Source organism: Myotis brandtii, unplaced genomic scaffold, assembly GCF_000412655.1.
Source record: "Myotis brandtii unplaced genomic scaffold, ASM41265v1 scaffold686, whole genome shotgun sequence".
NCBI lineage: Eukaryota > Metazoa > Chordata > Mammalia > Chiroptera > Vespertilionidae > Myotis > Myotis brandtii.
The window spans coordinates 5,024,249-5,044,510 of NW_005370683.1; the positions used below are offsets into that span (position 1 = coordinate 5,024,249).

The window sequence follows — 20,262 nt, forward strand, 5'->3', positions numbered from 1 at the left end:
TGGTTTTTGTTATGGAAGCCTTAGCAAACTAATATATACCTATATACCATGAAGTAGACATTCTATACTTGAGGGTCATAGGCACAGTTGGGGGTCAGTTCTCTACTCTCTCACATACACACAAAAATATGTTCTTTGAGGTTCATGTCACCAACTTTCCTACCATTTAGTGAGCGCGCGCGCACGCGCGCACACACACATACACACACACACACACACCATTGGAACCTCCGATTCATTCATTGCAGACTCTGAAATTCATATCATATGTTCTTTCTCCATCCAAATGTCTGCAACATACTGGAAGATTTTGACATTCATATGATTTCCCCATCCAGCACCCTGCCTCTTGGCTCCTTGGACCTCCCCTTCCCCCCTCACTTGTATAATAGTCATATTCTGCGCTTATCTCACTCAAAACTGCTCTTCACCAGACAGTCTACCCTGACTCAAACTCCTTACACTCCAAGTTGCTTCCTCAACTGCACTCACTGCATTTTTCCTAAAATCTGGTTGGTGCTTCCAATTCAATACAAACTAACTTCTCCTTATTGATTAGCCCTCAACTAACCTTACCTTCTTTCTATCCAATTTAAATCTCTTAAGTCTTTAAGTTGGATCCATTTTTTGGCCAATACGATAAACATCTGTATCCAGAAAGTATCCAAATCCCAACCATGGGTGAATCCACTCATTTTTCTCATGCCTACATCTGGGTTGTTAAAAGGTTAAAAGGAAAATTATATAACCAGATGGATGAATAGTACAAACTCTAGTTAGCAACTTAGTCAACATTTCTTAAACAGGTATCTTTCAGTCCATCTCTACCTCTGACTCTATTTCTTCTCCCCAATGATTCACCCTGGGTCCTACTTCACAGATAAAATGAAAGCTACCAGATACAGACTCCACTCCACTGACCTCCTTTCCACCAATCTGTACATTTAGCTACATCGGAATCCACCCACTCTCCTATCCCTCCTGTTTCTGTATAGGAGATGTTTCTGTACACTGCAAAGGCAAAACCCTCCAATTGCTCTGAACCCTATCCTTCCTGCTCAATTGATACCATCAATTACTCCACCCCTTCGATTTTCTATATCTACACATCTCTCTCTTCCTCCCTCACTTCCTCTTCCCCCTCTTCATTGATACATGCCATCAACATTTCAATATTATTCATCCCTATTCCCTCTCATCTTAAAAATCCCCAAACCCTACATGTGCTTCCAGTACCTGCTTCATCTCTCCTCCAATGCACAGCCAAATTTATTGCAAAAAAGAACCACTACTTTTCCTCCTATCCACTCCCCATGGCCCACTCTAATATGTCTTCTTTTTTGTTCCACCAAAGCTGTTCTCACTATGGCAGCTTCCTCTATATTTTGAATCTGATGAAAAATAGGAATCATCATTCCTGTCCTCTCACAGCGCCTTTTGTTATCACGTATCACTCCTTTTTCTTAAAACATTTTTTCCTTTAGTTTCCATCTTACAAAATACCTCTGATTTTCCATTTAAATCTCTGGCAACTCTTTCTCAGATTATTTTACAGGCTCATCACCTTTTATAGATTTTAAATGGCAGAATGCTTCAAGACTTGGTCCCTCTCCTTATGTTCTTTCCCTCGGTGACTCTAACCATTCCCATGATTACAATTATTATATATATGCAGATGGGTTCCATATACATATCTCCCATTCAGACCTATTTCTTCTAAACTTCAAATCAATACATCAAACTTCAATATTTCCTCTCAGATATCCATGGGCATCTCAAACTCAATGTAACTAAAACTAAACGCATAATTTTCTCCTAAACCTGTTTGCACTCCAGTGCTCTCCACTTCAGCACAACCATCTATCCACTTGCACATCTGAAATTTGAAACTCATCTGCAATCTCTCTCTCTCTCTCTCTCTCTCTCTCTCTCTCTCTTTCCCAGAAATCCAATCACCATAATCAATATATTCTGCTTCCTACATATTCAATCAAATCCATTCACTTCTTTCCAATTCCACACCCATTATCCTACCTCTCCATATTGGACTAGTGTTAATGTTTTCTAACTAATGCCCATACACCCCTCCACTTCCGTTCTTTTCACTCCATACTGCTGCAGAATAATCTATCTAAAACGGACTACATCATCACACACAACCCCAACAATTGTTTCCTAATGCTTTGGAGGTAAACAATAAGTTCTTTCAAATGACCTGAAGGCCCTGCATTATCTGGCTACCTACTTCTCTCTCCACCTGTATCCCAAAATATTGTACTTACATTCTCACACCAATTCACTATGCTCAAGTCACACTGGATAAGACACCATATACATCAAATTGGAAAATATATTCATTCTAATGATAATATTTTGTGCTGGAGTGGTATACAGAAACAGGCAGTCTCAGATATTAGTGAAGTGTACATTGGTAAAACATTTGAGAACAATTCAGCAATATGTGTCAAAATTCTACAAATATTGTGTGATATTGATCTATAAAATTTTGTTCTTTAGATTCAACCTCATATAATAATCATGGAGGCACTTTTACAATAGTGAAATCTGGAAACAAACATGCTTTTTTTATCTGATAGAACATATTCCTTTCATGTATGGAAAAGCCTACTTATGGTTATAGGGTATATACAGTATAGATAGACAAACAGATAGACAAACACACACACACACACACACACACACACACGAGACCCAACATTAATCCTGCATATATGAAAACACATATTGTTTTTAGAACAATCTAAAGTGACAATCCCAGTTAAATGTTTTTAGTTTCCTGATATATTATCTATAAAAACTGAATTGCTTGGGAAATTTTTTATCCTCAAAGTATTTATAATCTGGAAATGGTTTTAACTTGCCCTGAGTGAAAGTATGCAACATTCATGACAAAGTAAAGAATTTAGAAAAGACTATTGTTTTTGTTCTTTTTGAGATGAATGCCTTTTCATCCATCAATGCTATTAGCTTTGGCACACATATCCCTTAGTTGCTCTGTTTTATTAAAGCCCCACATCAAAATAGAGGAAGAATAAATTTGACACAGTAAAGGAAAGTACAATCAATTGTACTCTTTGCAAAAGATGCACAAGTATAATAATCTAAACTTACTGTTAATATGTACAGAAGAGGCAAAGTACAACAAAAATTGGGAAAAGGGGCCAAAATATGGAACACCTTATTCAATAAATGATGCAACAAGCATTTACCATGTATTAGATAGTGTGTCGAGTACAGAGATAAATGACAAATGCACCCTGCCTTGTGTGAAATAGAATAACAATTCATCCTATATAAACATGAGTTAGCATTGTTCAAAACCTCACTCCTTACTTGCCACTCACTTGGGACCAATTTCCACATTGAAATTGGAATGCTAAGAGTTAATCACAACTGATCCCTGCCTTTCTGAGCTGGTATTCTTTAAAGGCACCATACCACATTTCCATTCTGTTCTATTTGAAACACAGTCCAAAAAAAAAACAAACTTCAGGGATGGCTTCAGACATAGCGGTTGACCACGAGTTTCATCAAGCTATTTTTTTTAATATATTTTAATTGATTTCAGAGAGGGCGAGATAGAAACATCAATGATGAGAGAGACTCATTGATCAGCTACCTCTCGCACACCCCACCCTGGGGATTGAGCCCACAACCCCGGCATGTGCCCTGACAGGGAATTGAACTGTGACCTCCTGGTTCATAGGTCAATGCTTAACCACTGAGCCACACCAGTTGGGCTCACCAAGCTCTTGATACTACATGAGAATGTGGCTGCCCCAGTGCTGAAAGCTAGTGCCAGAGCAAGAACCAGACCCATGAAGTCAGTGAAGCCCACCACACTTCATACCATATAGTTCTTGACCACAACTCCCCAATTTGAAAGCAACAAGCACGCACATCTCTCCTGCTTTTATCCTTACATCTATTTGGATTTCTAGCCCCCAAATCATCCTGCCAGGGTTGAAAAATTTTAAATGTCTACAGTTTTTTTGCTCCCTGTTTCTATGCCCCTTTCAATGTGACTTTACAGGCTCTCCATCATCTGTACTGGCCTTGTGACTTGACCTGGTCAAGAAAACATTGTAGAAGCAATAACCTCCAACTAAGTTCTTAGGCTAGGTCTCAAGAGGCTTTGCAAGCTTGGACTTTCTTAGAAATCTGCACCCATCATATGAACAATGCTAGGCTAACCTACCTGTTAGGTTGAAAGAAAACATGGAAAGAGGCTCCAATTATCCCAGCCACACAAAAAATGAGGTCACCATAAACCGACAGGCTGAGCTAACTCATTAGCTAACTATAGATGAGTAAGCAAGCCCAGCCAAGATTAGACTAACCAGGTCAAGACGAAAAAGTAAAATTCCCAGGTGAATTCAGTGCAAATTTCCAACCCACCAAATTACTGTTTCAAGCTACTAACTTTGGGGGTGTTTTGCTACAAAGCAAAAGTCAACTAACCCACAGAGCTTCCAATCCTCCATCTCAACCATTATCCATATATACCCTCTATAACATAATCCCTCACAAAATACTCCCTCCACTTCCCTACTCTAGTTGCAATTAGGATTTTCAGTGAGGATAATGCTTCTTTCTCTGAAATCATCACATTTAGTGGTGTGCGTGTTTTATTTTCCCACACCACATGTATGCTTACAATTGATTGGAAGGAATGCCGCTTAGAAAATACAACTTTTTTATCCTCATGTAAGAATCCACTCTCCTTTGATATCTATGGCATCTCTCTCTTCCACACACTACTACCTCTTCTCATTAATATCATCTCTCTACACCAGAATCACTGGGACTTTGGAACCTAAAAAATAATCTTCCTCTCCAATTTGTCTTGGGAACCTTTGAATGCCCTTTGGAAAATATGTTCAACACTTGGAATCTAAATTTGCTTGCCTTCTCATATATAGTGAATTTCATTTCCTCACCATTTAAGCATCCCATTTACACAGCCATGACCTTGAACTTGTCAATACCCAAAGCTACTCCACTCTGAAATAGTTCAAATCTTAAACCATGAGACTATTTTCACTAATACACAGGAAATAACGAATAAGAATAGCCACAAATACTTTTCTGTGATATCCCTCAAAGAATTATCTCAAGAAATATGTGCCAGAATCAGAAATACATATGACTAAGCTTTAAAAATCATTTAAGGACTGATAATTCTTATGATATGTAAAAGTCATCTGAAAGCATAAATGAGAGAAACTAACCCAAAGAAATTCTTTTTGAAAGATGGTAGATTTGTTTTTCCAGATAATATCTCATATTAGAAAGCTATAATAATAAAATACTATATAATCAGTAACATGAGAGACAAATATTGATAGAAAGTAATATAAATCATAGGAATAAACTTAAATGAATGAAACATATAAATGTAACATATAAATAAACATATAAATATTTAACCTAAGGTTAATTGTGATGTTAATTAGTGAAAAAAATAATTAGCCAACAAATGATACTAGAATTATTTGCTAACTGGTTTGAAAAAAGCTAACTAGAATTATTATATCGTGTCTACAAAAATAAATCCCAGAATGTTTATGCTTAAAATGAAAAATAGTTCTGTCAAGTAAAGAAGCAAAAATACAAAGTAAATGAAAATTTAATTTAAAAAATAAATACAAATTGCCAAGAAATATATGACAGAATTCAACAATCCAGACTTTCACCCCTACTTCTGATCTTGGTCCCAGACTCCAACTGTTATATACAACTGCTTGCTCTACATTTCCATTTAAATGGCTAATACACCTCTTAAACATCTTAGCCACTCTCCCAAATCTGGCTCAATTAGCAACCTTCCCCATCTTAGTGAATAGCAACTCACTCCTTCTGCTCCCTCAAGCCAAAAGCCTTGAAGTCATCTCAACTCATACCCATAATTAAGCCTTCAGAAAATCCTGTTGGCACCACCTTCAAACTGTATCCAGAATCTAACTTCTCATCATTTTCACTTAATGAAGCCACCATCATCTCTTCTCCGCATAAGAACCTTACTTAAAGTATGTAGCTTGCATCCCGTTTCCCTTAAGATATAAAACTCCTTATTCTGCCCGCTTCTAACCTCTCCAGCTGATTTCACATCATGCCCTTGACCCTACACATCGGCCACACCAGCTTCCCTTCACAACACTCTACCTCCCTATGCAGAGCCTTTGCATATTAAATTCTCTCGGCCTGAACATGTCTTCCTTCTTCTTTTCACTGGTGTAATGCTATTTGTTCCTTAGATCTCAACTTGAACACCATTTCCTGAAGGATGCCTTCCGTGATCACCCTTCAAAGTGAATTTCACTTGTTACAGGTGCTTTATCAACATCTCACTGCTGCAACATTGCATTGCATACTTGGTCATTTTATGATTAATGTCTGTCTCTCCACCTGATTGTTGGGACTTTGAGGGCAGAAAGCAGTCTTATTTTGTTCACTGTGTTTAGCAAAGACTAATTTATAGGAGGCACTTAATAACTTTTCTCAAAAGAATGAGAAAAGATACTCGGTGGTAAGACACACAATTTCACCCTTATTTCACTTAACTTCCCTATGCATTTTATCAACATCTTACTGCTGCAACATTGCATTGCATACCTGATCATTTTATGATTAATGTCTGTCACTCCACCTGATTGTTGGGACTTTGAGGGCAGAAAGCAGTCTTATTTTGTTCACTGTGTTTAGCAAAGACTAATTTATAGGAGGCACTTAATAACCTTTCTCAAAAGAATGAGAAAAGGGACTCACAATTTCACCCTTATTTCACTTAACTTCCCTATGCATAGAACAGTCGTCCCAATATTACTATCTCTAGGATTATTCCAAGCTTCCCAGCTCCTAAATTCATTCCTGGGCATGTGGGAAACTCAGCCAGGACTGTTAATATAATTCCTATATTCCACTTCACATTCTAGCGATTGTCTCCCCCAGCTCTAAGTCCTTCAGCATTCAGGAAACTGGGTCTGAAGGGACATGAACAGATGAAATAAATCAGTGAACAACTACAATGCTCACCTTATTCTATACTAGCCTACTCGCACCCTTCTTCCCAATCACCAAACAAAAGTGACCTTCCGAGATTCAGGGCCTGAGAATTGCTGGAGGTTGACAACAGGCAAAACATAAATAAGAAATTCTTAATACCGCTTGCAGTGAGATGACCTAATTTGCGGTCAGAAAAGCTCAATTTTTTGTGTCTTAAAAAGATGACAAAATAATTTCAAGAAAATGTGCTGCCTGCTGCATTTTCTCCTCTTCCTCCAAGTATAATAAAGAATTAGCTTCCCAAATCTAACATTAATGACTGGGGTAGGGGGGCAAGGGGATTCATGCTTCATGTCTTCTTAAAAATACCACTACAATACTATTCAATAAACTACAAGGACCTGAAAATTGTCAAAAAAAAGGGCTTGAATAGATTGAAAAAAAACTGAGAGGCTACCCAGGGCTATCTGCACACACTTGACTTTAGCATCATGAGGTACATTTGTGCAGGCTCACTAAGCCCTCCTAGATGACCATCTTTCAAACAACCCCGGGAAGCAAGTGGCATGGAGCACAATTCTAAGAGTAGAATTTTCACAAAGGAGAAAAGGGAATTTAAGTTTGTAGAAAATGCATTGTCCTAAAGTTTTCTAGAACTGGATTGCTTTTATTAATCATCTTATTCTTACAAGATCTACAATATAAAAACCAGACTTCCAAGTATGTGGGACAGGAATAATTACAAGTTGGTTGCGAACAGTTTAATTCAACACTGAGACAGCGCAATTTATCTCAGTAGAGCCACCTGGCATAAACTAAAACTATATATCTTTTGAAACAGTAGCAAGCTACTAAAGGCCTGGGAAATCAGACTGATGAGAATTATTCCACCAAGAGTTTTTAGAAATAGACTTCTTCAAACGAAAATGCAAAGAAAACTTTTAAAAAATAATTTGGGAACCAGGAAGGAATTCTCCATGGTCATTGACTTTCAAGGATTGCAGTTAATAATCCAGGTAAGTCTAGACATGTTCAGTGAGTACTTTTAAGTCTTAATGCAGTGTGCTTTCCCTGTTCTTCCTTTACCAAAATCAAATAGAAATCCCACCAGAAATCATGAGCTTTTAAATTTTCTTTAGCTGAACTATCAGAATCAACAGTTTCTACCCTATATCCGAGGAATGCACAAAGTCATGAAAAGTTGTGCTCTCTATAATAGACAAAGACATGCTATTTTAGTTATAAATACTGGGTAATTGGATTTTTCTCTCCTTTCCTACATAGAAATAAGTGTTATAAAATTATATTTCCTAAGTATTTACATGTCCTTTGAACATATGATTATTGCTGTGTCTGGAACATCATAAAATTTTACTTCCTCAATTGAACTAATTGTCTATTTCCACTAATGAAATGTTACACATCACACAAGCAGTATCTGAAAACATTGTGTGTGTTCAAATTGTGGTGCTGCCACTACTGGCTGCTCATCTCAGGAAAGTGAAGTAACCTTCCTAAGCTTCCCTTTCCTCATCTGTAAATTGGAAGCCATTATAATAAGCAAGAGGGTTCGTGTTAAATTCTTACTCTGAAAATACTTAATAAATGTCAGCTTAAAACATAACCCTGATGCCCGAACTGGTTTGGCTCAGTGGATGGAGCGCCAGCCTACAGACTGAAGGGTCCCAGGTTTGATTCTGGTCAAGGGCATGTACCTTGGTTGTGGGCACATCCCCAGTAGGGAGTGTGCAGGAGGCAGCTGATCAATGTTTCTCTCATTGATGTTTCTAACTCTCTATCCCTCTCCCTTCCTCTCTGTAAAAAATCAATAAAATATATTCTTTTAAAAAAAACATAACCCTGAAACATGCATACTGAGACCTTACTGCACACTTGAGACTCAAGAGAGAAAACTAAAGCTCTATTGAGAACCTAAGCAACCAGGAAAACACCCAGTGGCTAAATCTTTGCTAATTAAAATGTGTTCCTGTGTCAGTAGTTTGGGCATCACCCAGGAGCTGGTTAGAAATGCAAACTCTTAGGCCCCAACCCAGAGCCACTGAATCATAATTTTCATTTTAACAAGATCCCCCAGATGATCCACCTCCCCATTAAAATTTGAGAATCACTGAGCTAAGTGATGTGTGCCTCTGTAGATGCCTCATAGCTTGTTGGACAAAAATTCAGATCTCAGCAAAATTACCAAAGTATGTGTCATGGGTCATTGGGGTCACTTGCCAACAGTTAAAAGCATAAATAGCATCCCTGTATGTTATCAGGCATATACATACAGAACAAGTGTTTGTGGGACTTTTATTTTAGATTGAGAATTTTTATAAAAATTTAGTTAAGCCAAACAGAGGGAAGCAAGATTTCAACAGACTGAGAAAAATGCTTCCAAAGGCAGTCTGCAGCTTCTTTTATGCACTTGGAATTAAGTAAGAAAGATTACATGAAGATGGGAGAAAGCAAGGCAGGGATTGGACTAGAGAATAATTAAGAAGATTATTTGCTCTCTTGAGGATGGCTTATTTCAAAGGTGTATTAACTTAGATACAAAGAAACAATGGACAGGGCTTGCTTAAGGCAAAGATAAACCTTTTACTAAAGGTTTATCCAGTGTGGCTCAGTGGTTGAGCATGGACCTATGAACCAGGAGGTCACAGTTAAATTCCTGGTGGTTAGAGCACATGCCAAGGTTGTAGGTTCAATCCCCAGTGTGGGGCATTCAGGAAGCAGCTGGTTGATGAGTCTCTCTCATCATTAATGTTTCTCTCTCTCTCTCTCTCTCTCCCTTTCCCTCTCCCTTCCTCTCCAAAATCAATTAAAATATATATATATTTTTAAAAGAAATTATAAGCATGGGGTAAAACTACCCACCATGACCTACCCAGTTAGAAATTTATGATCAAATCACCTGTGAGGTTTCTTTTTTTAGAACACCTTTTTCAAACACAGCATATAGGATGGTGGTACCATCTTATATAATAAAACCCAAATATGCAAATCGACCAAGTGGCAGAATGACCAGTCACTATTACACACACTGAATACCCGGGGGTAGATGTTCAATGCAGGAGCTGCCCCCTCGTGGTCAGTGTGCTCCCACAGGGGGAGCGCCACTCAGCCAGAAGCTGGGCTCATAGCTGCAAGCACAGCAGCGGTGGCAGGAGCCTCTCTTGCCTCCCTGGCAGCACTAACAACCCCTCATGGGGAGTGGGCCTAAGCTGGCTGGCGGACATCCCCCTAGGTGTCCCAGACTGTGAGAGGGCACAGGCTGGGCTGAGGGACCCCCCCCCAGTACATGAATGTCATGCACAGGGCCTTTAGTGTTTTTAAAATGCTTTGAAAGTTACTCAGCATTCTTTTATGTATAGTCTTACCATTGAACCCCACACTAGCCAAGCAGACTAAGCAGTAAGGACAATGTGAATTCTGTCTTTCTTTTTCTATCTCTTTCTCTTCTTCCCTCCCTTCTTTATTCCTTTCTTGCCTCCCTCCATCTTTCCCACCCTCCTTCTCTCCCTTCATCTTTCTTTGCCTATCCAGAATCTCAACTACCTCTTTATTTTGGAAATATAATCCATTGTGGGCCTAAGCCGACAGGTGGACATCCCCCAAGGGCTCCTGGACTGTAAGAGGAAACAGGCCAGGCTGAGGGACACCCCCAAGTGCACAAATTTTGTGCACTGGGCCTCTAGTAAGATTATAATGGAGCTGAAAATTCCTATTGCCCAGTGATGTCATAGCAGTCATAATGAACATATTACCACTTCCCACTGTATTGCAATTGCCTACTGTATTCAGTATAGTACAGTAACATGCTGTACAGCTTTGTAAACTAGGAGAGCTGTAAGGGAACAGAATTTGTCACCCAAAAATACGTGAGACAACTCTTTAAAAGCTTAAAGTTTCTGATGGAGCTCCATTCTTACTACCACCAACTTCAGGGACAATTTTTAAAAGCAATTTCATATGTCATTTTTATAGTTAAATAGTTCTCAATTTGGGGACTGCTTCTGCATAAAAAGAAATGTGCCTGAATTGTACTCTGTTACAACCATTACTAAACCAAAAAAAAAGAATCCCTTTCTGATCCTTCCTCACACTGAACTCCTACATCATTGTGTTTTCTTCACTTAATGTTCAATCTATGCTACTTTTGTACAATCTGCAAATATATACCAGAGAACCAGGCCGCATACAGCATTGAAGGCATCCAGTGGGAAGTCCAGTGTGGCTGAGTTGCTGTTTTGTACTTTTTGTCGGAGATGGCAGGCATTGTGGCTTTATTCTCTCTACAATGGGCACTATGACACCCATTTACCTTTATTATGCAGTTGGTATTCCTGAGTTACTACTTTCCCATAATTGCCAAAATCAACTTGTAAGATGCTTTAAATTGCATGTATCTTATATTTCCCTATTCTGATTTCAAATGCGATTTTGTATGATATCTATTGAGAAGAAAATAAGCTCATTTTTAAAACAACTACCTAACCATGCTGAAGATAAGAAATTGCATTTTCTGCATAAGATGAGTGTTTTTCATCTCTCTTAAAATGAGTCTCATATGAGTGATATCTAGCTGATTGCTCTTTGCTTTGCTATAAATCGCAAAGTCTGTCACTTGTTTCAAAGCCTTACACTACTATGGAGGACTAGCCTTCTGAACACTTACAGCGTCTCCTAAAACCATGCTAGACAGTTTCATTTGATGATTATTAGAGACAGATTTGCATAAAGCTTTCTTGTGAAAAGTTTTAAGCCACTTAAGCAATGTCATTTAATGGGCACAGAAACTCTTTTGAGAAAAGGTAATGGGGCATGAAAAATAATAAAATACATTAATTCAATGATCGTTCTTCATAATAAAGAAAAATTACAATTTGGAGTGAAAAACTGGAGGCTGTGGGCTCTATTATTTTAGAATAGAACATGATTAAATAGGCACAGCCTATTTAATGCCTCAGAATCAGAGGGCAGTACCCACTGTTACAGCTTCTGGAAACCCACTTTTATCCCAGAAAAGCACATAAATTTAATATATTCTTAGGCCATCTATGGAATTTACTGAAGATGTAAAACAGCAATTGAGAGTAGCAATCATTTCATATGAGCTCACTAGACAGCACTGTTTGTGGTAACACAAGAAAGTTCAGGCTTCCATAGATGATCTCTCATTAGAGGATCTCCCATGAATTAGTATCACTCTGCCCTTTTTAAAGAACTAGTGAAACAAAGAGAAAACTGGTGTTTCCAGGTTTCCCCAGCACTGCTCCCTATTTGGAAGACTGCCCAGGACCAGCTTTTTGTAGAGTAATTTGGAAAGCACTCACTTGGTAATTCTGCTATTAGCAATTTACTCTATAGATAAAACCATATAAAAGTGCACCAAGATTATGCATTAGTGACATCCTGAAATATTGTTTTTCATAAGAAAAACAACAACAAATTGGAAACAACCAAAATATTCTTTGAGAGGGGAGAGATATCAATATAATAAATTATTCATTAGAATAATATGCAGCTATTTTTAACAGTTAATCAATACGGGGAACACCTCCCAGATAAAAGTCCAGGAAAATGTATGATATCATGTACCATATATAAAAAGTCTACACATGCATATGTGAGTGGATACATTAAAAATCATCTGGAGTGGAAGGAATAGAAGTTGGGGGGAAGGGAGAAAAAGGGAGATTCCTACATTTCCTCCTATGTCTTTTTGGATAGCTTGGATATTTACTGTAAACATGCATTGTGTTTAGTGAAAAGGCTAAAAATGCTGTACAAGGATTAGAAAGAAAAATGACATCAAGCAACTTACACCACTCAGGACTGTGGAGTACAGGACACAATGGCTAAATCACTGTGACATTGTCATCATTCCTTGGTTCTACCCTGCCTCTTCCTGGCATCCAAGCTCTGCTACTAGCTGAGTATTAACAGATTTACACTTTTTGAATGATCATTAAAATATATCATGTGGTGTCTCATATAGTCATTAATCTGAAGGCTATATTGTTCATTATTCTTGCTTATTAATATATTGCCTGTTTAGTATTTTTCCACTGATTTGACATTTACCGGTCTTTATGATGTATAAAAGATAGCAGTATACCAAATGCTTTCTTAAAGAATTTATTTTAAAATATCACAAAATTAATGACAGTGTTTAGGAAGCCTAGAGAATTACCCTGATGAAATCTTTTCTAAAACTCTGCCATTTGTCTTTAGTGCAAATATTCCCTATCATAAGCTCAATTATCTTAACAATGCAATGCACAAGAAGACTATTTTCTTGGCCATTTTTTTCACACAGACTTATAATAATAAAAAAGTGTCTTAATTCTATTATTTACACAATATTATTTTAAATACTAAGTTAGGGTTACTTTGGTGAAAAAAGATTGAATCTAGACCAAGACATACATGTGATTTACAGTTGCATCATTAGCCCTCAGCTCATTTAATTGTTTGCTATCACAATATTTTTTAAAACTGTAGACTTTCAGGAAACTTTCTAAAAATATTGCATCGAATATGTAAAACTACACATCTTCCTTTTGATAGCTATTTCTACCTTTTTCATTATTGCATAGATCCCCTCAGTCTGCACTGACATTCTGATCATGTAGCCAGTCTCTGTAATGCCAGCTCATCTATAATTGTGTTCATGCATGAGAACCGCCAGCATAAAGTGCATATTTCTTATGCTCCCAGCATCACCATAGAGACAGCTAAGTTTATTGGCTATGTTGCTCCAAAATTATTTTCTTTTTAAATGTATCCTCTATAAATTATGTAAATTGGGTTTCCTCACTTTAAGAACAAAGAGATTGCTGGTGAATTATACTCCACTGGTTTTGTTCCCCACCCCTATATTCACATGTTCAAAAGTCTCTGTATCAGCTTAATTACATTGTCATACCTTTTTTTAAAAAAATTCCCAAATTACTTGAGTGGCAGTCATTTAATCCCTGTCCCTACTGTGCTTGCATTTTAAGTGACAGAGCTAGAAGCATCCACATTATTTCCATAATGTGAAAATAAAAGAATTGAACCTCCCCAAATACCATATCTGCCAAAATAAAGAGTAATGCTCTATGGAAAATGTAAATATAAAAAATCTACTCCTTTTCTATTAGTTAAAGTTAATGAAAGTGACCCTTAAATATATGAAAAAAGTGCTCATCTTCGCTAGTCATTAAGAAAATGCAAATTTAAACTCTAACACAATATCATGTACCAACAACACTTATCATAATGCCTAAAATTAAAAAGACCAAAATTGCTAAGTGTGGGTGAGGGTGTGGAGCAACTGGAATGTTCACACATTGTTAGTGGGAGGGTAAACTGGTGTAACCACTTTAGAAAACTGTGGCAAAACAATTTTGCCAAAGGGAAAAACAGATTTGCATAGAATAAAACAGTTTTACCCTATGACCAAACAATTCTAAGTTATATACCATCAGGCGTGCATAATACCAAAAACCACGGGAAGAATATTTACAGAATTATGTATATAGCCCAAAATTGGAAAGTGCTCAACTGCCTTTCAACAATAAGTATGAATGTTTGACATCAACATGCAAAGATGAATCTCACAAACAGGATTTTGAATGAAAGAAGCCAGACACAAAAGAATGGATAATGCATGATAAATTGGTTCATAGGGTCAACCTTGGTCACGACCTATCCAACATATTGAGAAAGGTAATGGCCTTGAGGAGAGTGGTACCATACATCAGAACACAATTTGGAGGGGGAGGAGGCATTTATCTTGCATTGGATGCTAATTGTTTGATCTTAGAAAAGTCATTTAACCTCCCTGGACACATTTATCCCATGAAATAGGGATAATGAAACCTTCCTCCCCAAAGCAAACGGCTGTTTTCAAGATCTGTGAGGTCTTCTATAGCTTTAAGATCTATGACCCAATGTGACAGCTTCACTACTTTGTATTTTCATCAATAAAAACATGAATGGTTCTTTTAATAAAAACGACAGTAGGTAACATTTTTCTAAGTACTTTGCATGTGTTACCCACTCAGTCCTCAGAACCAACCCACACCAACCCTATAAAATAGATATAATTGATCTCTCCATTGTACAGATGAGAAATCTGAAACTCTGAGAAGTTAAGCAAATTTACCAAAGTTACACAGCTAATAAGTGGTAAAGCCAGAATTCAAACCAAGAAAAATCTAACTCTATAACCCACTTACTTAACTAATCAATATGCGAAGATACCATAGTTACTCCATTTTATCTAAGCTGACAGAGCCTTTAAAATTAAATGTAATACAATCCCATATCTAATCAGAACATAGAATATAAAATGAGATCTACATTATGTCTTAAAACTCTTATTTTTTTGATCAAGAGACTGATGGTTTTAATTTGTTCATATAAATCTGGCCTTTGAGAATATAGCAATTAAAATAACTATTGCTACTAGGCAAGCTCCAGCCAATTTGGATAGTCATCTTCACATTTCCTGTACTTGATGCCTCTCTAGAAATAGAAGTAAAATTTGCCTTCCTTGTTGTTGTTATTTTTAAAATAAAACAAAAAAAAACAACAATTATAGTCTCTTCTATAAAAGACATAGCATTAGTTCAGATTTGCTTCAGATTCCCTATTTGATAAACCACCTTTTCTGTGAAACAGAGCTCTGTGTTCAAACTGGAATCTACAATCCACTGAAAGGAACATAAATGAATGCACTAAATACTTTTTTTTCTAATATTAGTGATTTTCCACAACTTCCCATTTCCTAAAACTTCAGTCAATTATTTTTTGTTAATTCTTTGTTGTCGTTTTTTAACCTGGGCTGAGATTTTATGCACTGTAACTAGTCTGACCTCCTCCAATTGCAGAGTTAACCTAAGCCACATATTTACACTTTAAATTTTCTAGAACTATCTTTAATTTGTATCAGTCAGTCTTGCTTTTGGTTAGTTGAGAGCTATGACTGGGATAAACAGATGTGGTGATGTTGGCTGAAAGGGGGAAAGATTGAGAGACAAGAGCAAACTGTGCTTACTCTGCAGTTCAACCTAGACTTCGCCAGGACTCCCGATGGCTTTGTATGCTAAACTTGGTTACTAATTGACAAAGGTAGATCACTTACATTAATTGTATCAAGATGGTTTTAAAGAAGGAAGCAGGTTTTCAAAGGACAGCACATTCAAATGGAACTTCTCTGGGACTTCTAACGCACTGTGTATTCTTGGACTAGTCACGTAACTCCTCTTATTAGAAGACAGAGGCAATGCCTCCCTTATAGAGTTGTTGCAAAGATCAAATGAGGAACAAAGTATGTGCCTTCTAACCTAGGGAAATGATATGATTTCATTATAGTTGGTGATTCAGCCTTGACATTCTGCCTTTGGATTGTATCCTGTCTCTGTTTAACTCCACCACATTAGCTCCGTGGTAGGGGCAGGAAAGGATAAGGCCCTCCTCCCAACACTTTGCTTATGTAGATTAAATAAAGAAAAGCGACAGCTTGGTTCTCTCTGACTCCTTTCCCAGAAGAACAACCATCTTACTATTCATCAGTATCTATATTTGGATAAAGGGCTGGAGCTGAAGTTACAGAGGGAAAATACAAAGCACACTGCAAAATAGGGCTGCTCAGAGTTGCACAAACAACTCTGCTGAAGCAAGGCTGCAAACATTAAAGAAAGAACACCAAAAAGTGGCTGGCCACACGCATTTGCCTTGTTCATTTCAATCCTGACAGGAATGTTCAGCAGTTAGGGTGTGCGTTTCATTTTCCAAGGCCTTTAGAAACAGTGAGTGATTAATATTTTTAAACAGTTCTCACTAAAGAGTGTATTTTGTTCATTTGATTTCACTAAAAAGGCTATTGAGCAAGGGAGTTTCAATGATAGGATGAGTGCAAGGGCTTATGCTCTTGTTTTAAGAAGAAAACTCATAGAACTTGACTTCTATTCAGTTGAAATTGGGTTCCCATAAATCATAACAGTGATAAAACTGGAAAAATTAACATAAGAAAATGAGACTGTTTCCTTCTCATATGTAACAAATATACACACATGTATAACTATTGGCGTCTTTCACTTTTGGAATATATGAAAATCTGAACAAGGTAAACAAGTCAGTTAATGATTACTTAATTTATTTTAAGTGTCATTTATCTTTTAAAAGATAAGTTTTTGCAAAACTCTTAAGAAGCACATTTCTCAAAGTATTTTTAGTGACTGAGTTAAGATTGTGCATGTGGAGACACAGTCCTCAAAATCTCTAAGAATATTTACTATATAAACGAAATGCGTATTTCCCTCAGGAAAAAAATTCTATGAAAATGTCTTGCTAGCTCTTGTAAAATGCTGAATTCAGAACTGGAAGTTCAAATTCTCAAAATACAAATAGACATAGGCACAAATCCTCTATATTCCACGATACTAATGTCACTGAATATGACCAGAAAGACAAAGTCGCATTGTCCTTACTATTTTCAATCACATAAAATGAAAGACTCAAATGAGTTACTTTGGCATTTCTTCAGTGATGCTGTGGTCTCCTCACTGATTACTTACATGCAGCTTTCACTATTTTATATACGAGGCAAACACAGGCGATTTTCAATTATTAACACCAAAGTCTGCCAGAATCACTTTGCATTAATGAATCTCAAAATATTTCACCATTTCAGTGAGTCTAACTGCATGTTGTTGGGATGATGTCAAGTATAGTCTGATTTAGTAGGCAGCTTACTGTTGGTAACAGAGACAAATGGTAAAATCAGAATTGAAATGCAGTACTTCTGACTAATGCATCTATCACGATGATCCATTATTTCAATCAGCCTGTCTCTAATAAAATCGGTATCACTTAAAGTAAATATATCATATTCACAGGGAACCATTTAGAAGTATTGGTGGAAAAAAGAATAAAAGAAGTTAAAGCAAAAAGTATGACTCCTGCTACTGTCATGAATGTTATAAATAGAAAGCCCTATAGAGGGCTCTTCCTCCTCCCACCTCCAACTCTCTACAAAGGAAATTACGGAATATTGCCACAAGTTTTAGTTATTGAGACATGTGCAAGAAAAAAATGACTCCTCACCAAGGAAATTAGCTAGTGACATGTATAAGAACAATTGCATTGAATTCTTCCTGGTTCAGCCCAATCTACTTGACTAGGCTAATACACTTTCATGAAATGGATTGGCTTCAATGTAAAGGCTAATCAAATTAAATAGAAATGAGCTCCCGAGAAAATTAAATCAATGAACTACAAAAATACCTTCTGATTTTCCACTGACAGTTGTCGCTGTCACCGGCAGTAGCACATTGCATACTACGTAGGCATGACTAAGGTATGGCAATGGTAAGGTAGGTGGGGCAGAGTAAACCTAATAACCTTAGCAAAACATTCATTCCCTCTCCCTTCCCCTCCCCGCCCATTAATCTCTGTCTTTGTGTGTATATATATATGATTATACTGCACTTACATAACCCTATATATTCTACAAACACACTTTATAACAACTTACTTTTCACATATGTTACTATTCCTTTGAATAATAACTGGTAAATTTTCAATGTGCCTTTAAACAAGGATTTAAGGGCAATCTTCTAAAGAACAAGTAACACAGGTGCAATGCTTTCTGTTTTTGAATGGGTGATATAGACCCAATTTCTGGATAGCAATGAATTCAAAGAGCATTTTCTGACATCAGAAGTGAACTGCATGGCTGCTAGACAGCAGGGCAGTTTTCTTACCCAGGGGTGTGAGCCTATTTTTGTGAATAAAAGGCAATGGCCTTGTCCATGCTGGATGATCCTCTAATAATGTGGCTTTCTTTCTGTAGTTTGGGCCAATGAAACTGGTGTATCGTCTGCTGTTGAATGCCACTTGCATCATGGATTTTCTTGGTTATCATGCCTAAAAGTAGACCATTCTTGACCTACTTGGAAGGTATTTATATCAAGTAGTGTGATGAAAGAAATACCTTCCACTCAGTTTCTTACACCTTTTTATTATTGCCATTATGCAGATAGATTCCTCCAAGAAAACATTTTTCTGGTAAAATAAAAAAGAGCCTTTTAAATGGGAAAGAACTGATCAAGCAAAAGAGAGAAGATATGCTTTCTATTTTCCATCATTTCCAGAAGTTATTTAGCTTGGCAAGATTAAACCAATGATGGGTGAATATTTATAAATATAACGCTTTATTTTTGCCAGAGAAAGTATTCATCATAAAAGTTATGCTCACATTTGCATTCTTTGCAGCACTTGCCATCCACGTATGCAAGAGCCGACTTCAGTGGGCAGCTGGGATTCGGGCAGGTCAGAGTTTCACACTGGATGGTTCCATTCTGAGAAGAAAACAACATTTAGGGAATTTCCAGATTGCAATTTGGTAGTCTTCAATTATTTTTAAATCTGTTTCTTAAATTTCAAACTCTTCCCATAACATTTCATAAATACCACTATGCCCTTTGGTTATTATACAGTAACACCCATAACACAGAGGCCCACAGTAGTATAAATTGGGTCATAACACACTTGGTGATTGGCTCCCATCTTCTGTCCAACAACTGATCATAACTGGGCCAGAGCTCTCACCTTGTGTAGCCAGGTGGATGAGGACATGGGTGGAGGGAAAGGCACACACTGACCAGGAAATGGCAGGCTAAGGGTAAGCCTCGGACACTCATATCTCCCCAGATTACTCACAAATGCACATCAGCAAACCAGGAGAATAACTTGTGCCATCCTGAAGACTAGTCTCAGGACTCAGAATCCTCCCATGGGTATTTAAGACGGCACAGACTATCACATGAGGTGGTGCCCACGATCACCACAAGAGGTGCCAAACTACAATCAGAAGGGCAAGGAATTTGATTCCTGGAAGTGATCCAGGACTCCCAGGTTGCTAGCTGTTTTTCTAGTTGTTTTATTGACCCCACTATACCACATCCGTGGTTTACTCAGTTTGATTTTTGACCCCAATTAACAAGTTGGGAAGGCTTTCCTGTATTTACAAAGTGCTATAACTTTAGTAGGAGCATAATATGTCCCTGAATAGAAGTCACATAACGTACACACACACATGGGTGAGCTACTTTGACTTCTTTACATTCATGATATTCTGCTTTTGAATAAACTTGGGGGGAAATTTTTTTACAAGACTAATTCATGTAGACCTTTGATTGCTTTCCACTTAACCAGTTTCAACAGATGAATTCATGT

At 37.3% G+C, this 20,262-nt stretch overlaps 1 protein-coding gene across 4 annotated transcripts in view; it reads right to left on the reverse strand.

Moving 5' to 3' along the window:
- NELL2 (neural EGFL like 2) overlaps positions 1-20,262 on the reverse strand; it is a 369,972-nt gene that overhangs the window by 226,563 nt on the left and 123,147 nt on the right. For all 4 annotated transcript variants that reach the window (XM_005881704.2, XM_005881706.2, XM_014529575.1 and 1 more), the window contains exon 10: positions 19,283-19,385. In XM_005881704.2, the coding sequence (XP_005881766.1) occupies positions 19,283-19,385 (103 nt within the window). The remainder of the gene's footprint in view (positions 1-19,282; positions 19,386-20,262) is intronic.